The following is a 6,000-nucleotide window of genomic DNA, read 5'->3' as shown; positions in this document are numbered from 1 at the left end:
GGCACTTGGCTGCCTACCTGTTTGCACTTCAATAAAAAAAAACTTTGCTGAATTTGGTGCGATTTTTTTTTTTTATTTTTTTATTTTTTTTTTTGTTTATTTATTATTATTATTATTTTTTCCTGCATAGATATCGAGATATATATCGTATATCGAGATACAGCAAACACTAATCGAGATTATTGTTTTTCTCAAAATCGCCCAGCCCTAGTCTGATGAAGACAGTTATGTAATTTTTATCAAGGTCCTGTTTAAAATACAGCTTTTATGGCATTTTTCAAAATGGCCTCGTTATGTGCTTTTCAATCGATTTTCCCATTGCATTGTGGGTATTTTCAAACTTCCCCTCACTATCAGTTTAAAGGAGAAAAGCAGATGAGATTTATAACATGAAGCTGTTATAACAGGGCAGCCATCTTGGCTCTGCCCTCATTAGCAGTCTTAGGTGCGTTCAGACCGGACACCAACTACAGGCGCTCCATTTCAGCTGGGGAGCGCCTGTAGTTCCTCTTCCCGACAGAGCTGGGGCGTTTAGTCGACAAACCAAGTACAAACAGGACAGTGCGAAATGGATTCCACTCACAGACAGTGTAGTTCGCTTCATTGCTAAAGAGATGCTGCCCTTTAGCATCGTGGAAAAGCCAGCATTTCAACGTATGCTGTTTGTTCATTTGCTGTGTTCTAGTGTTAAATATTCTTTAAAAATAAAAGTTTATTTCTCTTTGAAAAGGTGTACCTGCATTATTATACCATTATCTTTGTATTAGATGAAAATGATCTCAGAACGACAATATTATCGCTTATCGCAATAATTTCTGAGACAATTTATCGTCCAGCAAAATTTGTTATGGTGACCTCCTCCTCACTCATCTTTCTCCGTCTCTGTCTCAGCCTCCTCCAGCTGCCGCCAAGGACAGCCGCTCCTCCTCCTCCTCCTCCTCCGGCCTCTCCTCGTCGCCCTCCCCGTCTTCCTCGGAGGATGAGGACCACACCAAGAAGGCCAAGCCCGGCCCCCGTCTCCACCCCGTCCCCCAGAAGAGGCCCCAGATCGTGTTGGCCAAGCCCGACCCCGCCCGCAAGAAGAAGCGTGGGAGGAAGCCGCTGCCCCCCGACCTGAAGGCTTTAAGGCAGGCCAAGAGCCGACCTCTTCCTCCCCTTCCTCCACGCCACCACCAGCCAATCAAACCGCCCAGAGACGAGCCGCGGCCCGGCGTAAAGAAGCCGCTGCAGCCGGCCAGCTTCACCTACCCCGGGCTGAACCGGAGCTGCAGAGAAGAGGCCGCCTCCTCCAGCTTCTCCCAGAGCTCCAAGCCCAGATCCCTCAGCTGCATCTGGACCAGCCGCTCGCTGTCCGCCTCCTCGCCGTCCTCCGCCCACAAAGCCAGCCCGTCGCAGAAGAACTCTGAGCTGAGGCGCTCCATCTCAGAGACGGGCCGAGCGGACGGCTATAAGATGTCTCCTCTGAAGCAAGGCGGCGGCGGCTCGGGGTCGCTGGGTTTGCACGGCGGCTTCGGGGGAGGCCAGGCGGCGGTCCAGCGCTCGCCGCTGGCTCACCGGAGGCAGGATGGCGTGGGAGCTCAGCCCGGGTCAGGTCAGCACAAGCAGCAGAACTCCTGTCTCTCCAAACCGTCGTCCTCCTCGCCGTCACCTCGGGACCGAGCGAGCCAGGCGCTCAACCTCCGAGCGCTCAACCTGCAGAGCGTCAGCAAGCCGCCGCCCGGCGGCAGCCTGCAGGGGAACGCCAGCTTCAGGAGCGTGAAGGGCGGCGCCAAAGAGACTCGGACGGCGGCGGGGGGGCAGTACTCTGGCCTGGCAGCGGGCGGCGCCGCAGAGCAGGGACGGGGGCGGGATCAGCTCCCAGGAGGCGGCGGGAGGCAGGAGGACAGGAAACACGGAAACTCTCAGAACCGCAGCCTGAACGAGCTCAGCACCGGCGACTCTGAGGAGACCAGCAGCAGCGAGTCGGAGCGCGACGCCTCGCCGCGGCCCGACGACAGCAGGCCGAGCCTCGGCAACAACGCCGCCGAGTCGGACACGGAAACAGACTGGCGGCCCGCGCGGAGCCTGCTGGAGCACGTCTTCGTCACCGACGTCACCGCCAACTTCATCACCGTGACGGTGAAGGAGTCGCCCACCAGCGTCGGGTTCTTCAATTCACGAAACCACTGACGGACGCCGGCCCGACGATGCTCTTCCTGCCGCCGCTCGGGGTTCCCGCAGCGCTCTCCGTCATTCCCAGATCCCTCAGAGACGCTCACGACGCCTGGGAAGGTCGCGCCACATCACGGAGGGGAGTTACGGAGGAACCCCGAGGACTCAACCCCCGTTTACGCCTCGTGTCGGGCGGCAGTCGCCCCGACAGGAAACAGCTCGGTGTGAGGAGCTGAGCTCGCACTCAGAGTCGGAGCAGAAACACGGTTTCGGCGGCGGCTGCCGAACGAGTCATCGCCGGAGCTGGACGCAACGCCCACAGACGGACGTGGACGCCACCTCTCCCGTGCCTCAGGTTCTCTCACAGCTGGACTGTCACTGCCACCTCGGTCCCCACGTGAGGCGGAGACGTGTGACTGTGGCTTCATGTCGGACTGCATGTGAAACGTATTTAAGAAGTGTGTGTGGTCGGTAACCTCGGTAACCTGGGTAACCTGGGTAACCTTTCAGTGCTCTGCTCCCGTCGGGGTTCTTTGTATCGTCTTTGGACCAAAGGTGTAACGAATGTGAGCTGTTCCTGTTCTGTATTTCTTGCACTACGCACAGTACGGACGGAAGCTGACCCAGATGTCCCGGTCTCACTTATATCTGCCAGTTTTGTATCATTTGAATACAGTTGCCATCGCAGTGTCCTCTGGAGTTGAAATGTGTTAATTTATATTTGTAAATATGTTTTTATCATGATGTGATATCTGATATCTATCTGGTGCTCATGTTGGCTGACTAGCTTCAGATTCTTGTAGCCCGTGTGCCTCTGCTATTTGAAGGATTTGGAAATAAAGTTTAAAAAAGTTCAGAGAGCCGGACGTGTGGGTTTAATGGTGCAGTTCGTGTCCTCACCAGCAGGTGTCTCTGCCGGACAGTGAGAGGAGCTCACCTGACGGCAGGAAGAATCCTCCTGCAAGAAAAATTAACCAACTGAGGAGATGAACAGAGTGAAAGCAAAGAAACAAGTGATTTATTAATGTAGTTCTGAGTTTAAACGGGTTATTACAGGAGAGTCCCGACCCAGAGGGCTGTCTGAGATGTTGATGCCGCATGTCTTGCACTGTGCTGTTCATCTTTTGCCGTCAAAAAGGTAATTACGAAAGCCAAAGTCTCTCTAATAAACACGTAAGGGATGCAGAGGGCATGACTGATTGGCAGGGTAGGGATCCAATCATGACGCCATTCTCAGCCTGCGCTCCTACCGGGTAATCCATGTTATTTTTTTAATTTATTAATTCATTTTATATTCAAACTGAAAACATGAACTGAATAACACTCAAGTCATTCAAGTCATCGTGTCTCTAGTCAAGTGCCGAGTCTTTAACTTCCAAGTCTGAGTCGAGTCTGAAGTCTTTTCTTCTTTGTCAAGTCAAGTCACAAGTCATCAAAACAGCGACTCGAGTCCAAGTCGCAGTGACTCGAGTCCCCATCTCTATTAGCAACAGTTGGAATGGGTACAGCACCAACTCATTCATTCACCGTCATATATCCAAGGAGAATTACCCTCGCTCAGCTCAGTCTGATTGTAAGTTAGCCAATAATCTGATCCTTTCAGAGCCATGTGACCCCACTGGGGGTCACAGCTCCAGGGGAAAGCTGCTGTCAGACACCTCAGGAATAACACGGCTGTGAGAGGCAGAAGCTATCAGCCCCCGAAGCTGCAGAATCAGTGATTTATGGCCACGGCCGAGCAGAGAGGTGGAATTTTCCCAAAATAAGTCGGAGTAAACAGGCTGCGACAGAGGGGCCCTCACAGCACGCTGGTATGCATAAACAGTTTGAACAGTGTGGGGCAGTGTAGCGGCTCCACCCCCCACCAGACCTCCACCCAGGGCAGCACATTACAGCCCCACGAGCTCAGAAACACCTCCGCACAGCAGGAAAAACGGCCCGAGACTCGGTCTGATGAGGCCGGCACCATCAGTGCTGCCCTCTAGTGGCTGTTTGAGCTCCTAGAGGAGCTGAAATCGGATGATTTTCATCCAGCTTGAGCAAAAGCGCACCGAAAACAACCGAAAACAAAGCGTGAGCTCAGAGGTGAGCGTGCCTTTGCTGTGGCTGCTCCTAAACTGTGGAACAATCTGCCTCTCCACGTCAGACAGGCTTCCTCTCTGTCTGTTTTTAAATCCTCTTAGAACACATCTCTTCTCCTTGGCTTTCGACACGATCTGAGATGTCGAATGCATAATTATTATTTATTATTATTCACTTTAAAGCTGCTCAGAACTGAACTAACTCTGGTTCTGCCTCAGATTCTGGGTTTATGTTCATGTTGGAACATGTTTCAGTGAATATCTGCAGCTGTTACCATGGAAACATCTGCAGATATTCACTTTAAAGCTGCTCAGAGCTGAACTAACTCTGGTTCTGCCTCAGATTCTGGGTTTATGTTCATGTTGGAACATGTTTCAGTGAATCTCTGCAGCTGTTACCATGGAAACATCTGCAGATATTCACTTTAAAGCTGCTCAGAACTGAACTAACTCTGGTTCTGACTCAGATTCTGGGTTTATGTTCATGTTGGAACATGTTTCAGTGAATCTCTGCAGCTGTTACCATGGAAACATCTGCAGATATTCACTTTAAAGCTGCTCAGAACTGAACTAACTCTGGTTCTGCCTCAGATTCTGGGTTTATGTTCATGTTGGAACATGTTTCAGTGAATCTCTGCAGCTGTTACCATGGAAACATCTGCAGATATTCACTTTAAAGCTGCTCAGAACTGAACTAACTCTGGTTCTGCCTCAGATTCTGGGTTTATGTTCATGTTGGAACATGTTTCAGTGAATCTCTGCAGCTGTTACCATGGAAACATCTGCAGATATTCACTTTAAAGCTGCTCAGAACTGAACACAGAGAAAACAACGTGGAGTTAATGTTTGTATTCCTGCTCCTGTGTGAGCTGTTGCTTTTGTAGCGGTTCCTTCTCCGCTCTGAACACCGCGGCTCTTCACACTCTTAATCCTTTGCAGAAGTGTAACCAAACTTGTTTACAGTTATTGTTCGTGAGGAGTTTGCCTTGAATATTTGCTGTGACAGTTGGGAAGCTGGTGATCACGGACTCTTTGTTGCCCGCTGCAGTCCTCCGGCGCCCATGTGTTTTGGATTCTATTGGAGTTTATAATCAGCCTCGTTTGGAACAAATATGACCGTAAACCAGTGATTTCATTCTGTTTCTACAACGGTTTTGCCATCTTTAAAATGTAGATTTATTTATATCTGAACCTCGAGTTACCATCGTTCCATCTGATTAAAATCGATTGTTATGACTTTTGTTGTTTTCTTCCTAATTTTGGAGATGGCAACGTGGTCCAGGCTGAAACATCTGGATGGCACATGAAATTCTGTTCTTCCCACAGCTTTTAGTGGCTTTAATTCAATTTCAACTAAATTCAGTTCAGTTTTATCTATGAAGCTTCAAATCACAACAATCTCACCTCAAAGATACAGTCCAATTCATTCAATTATAAATTAGTCCAATTCAAACAAAACCATTAAAACAGTTTCTCAGCTGAGGAAACCAACAGATTAACTGAAAGATCTCTCTGATCCAATCCCCCGTCCTGAGCGTGCACGAGGCGACTGTGGGGAGAAAAAACTCCCTTTGAACAGGAAGAAACCTCCATCAGAACCAGGAAGGGCGGCCATCTGCCTGGACCAGCCGGGGGCTGAGAGGACAGGAAAGAGGGGACAACAAGCACCGTAACACCAGGCCAGGGACACCTGCTGAGACCAACCTGTTTTTCCTTTGGCTGTGTTCGAAACTGCATACTACATACTACATACTTACATACTGCACAC

The 6,000-nt window shown here is 50.2% G+C and overlaps 1 protein-coding gene across 1 annotated transcript in view; it reads left to right on the top strand.

Moving 5' to 3' along the window:
• Positions 1 to 3,011, top strand: part of LOC142374317 (chromobox protein homolog 2-like) — a 9,336-nt gene extending 6,325 nt beyond the window's left edge. The window contains exon 5 of the mRNA XM_075457948.1: positions 892 to 3,011. Coding sequence (XP_075314063.1) covers positions 892 to 2,169 — 1,278 coding nt within the window. The 3' untranslated portion in view covers positions 2,170 to 3,011. The remainder of the gene's footprint in view (positions 1 to 891) is intronic.
• Positions 3,012 to 6,000: the final 2,989 nt, after the last annotated feature.

Source organism: Odontesthes bonariensis, chromosome 23, assembly GCF_027942865.1.
Source record: "Odontesthes bonariensis isolate fOdoBon6 chromosome 23, fOdoBon6.hap1, whole genome shotgun sequence".
NCBI classification, from domain to species: Eukaryota; Metazoa; Chordata; class Actinopteri; order Atheriniformes; family Atherinopsidae; genus Odontesthes; species Odontesthes bonariensis.
Note: the sequence above shows the minus strand (reverse complement) of the source record. Positions and strands in the feature narration are given on the sequence as shown.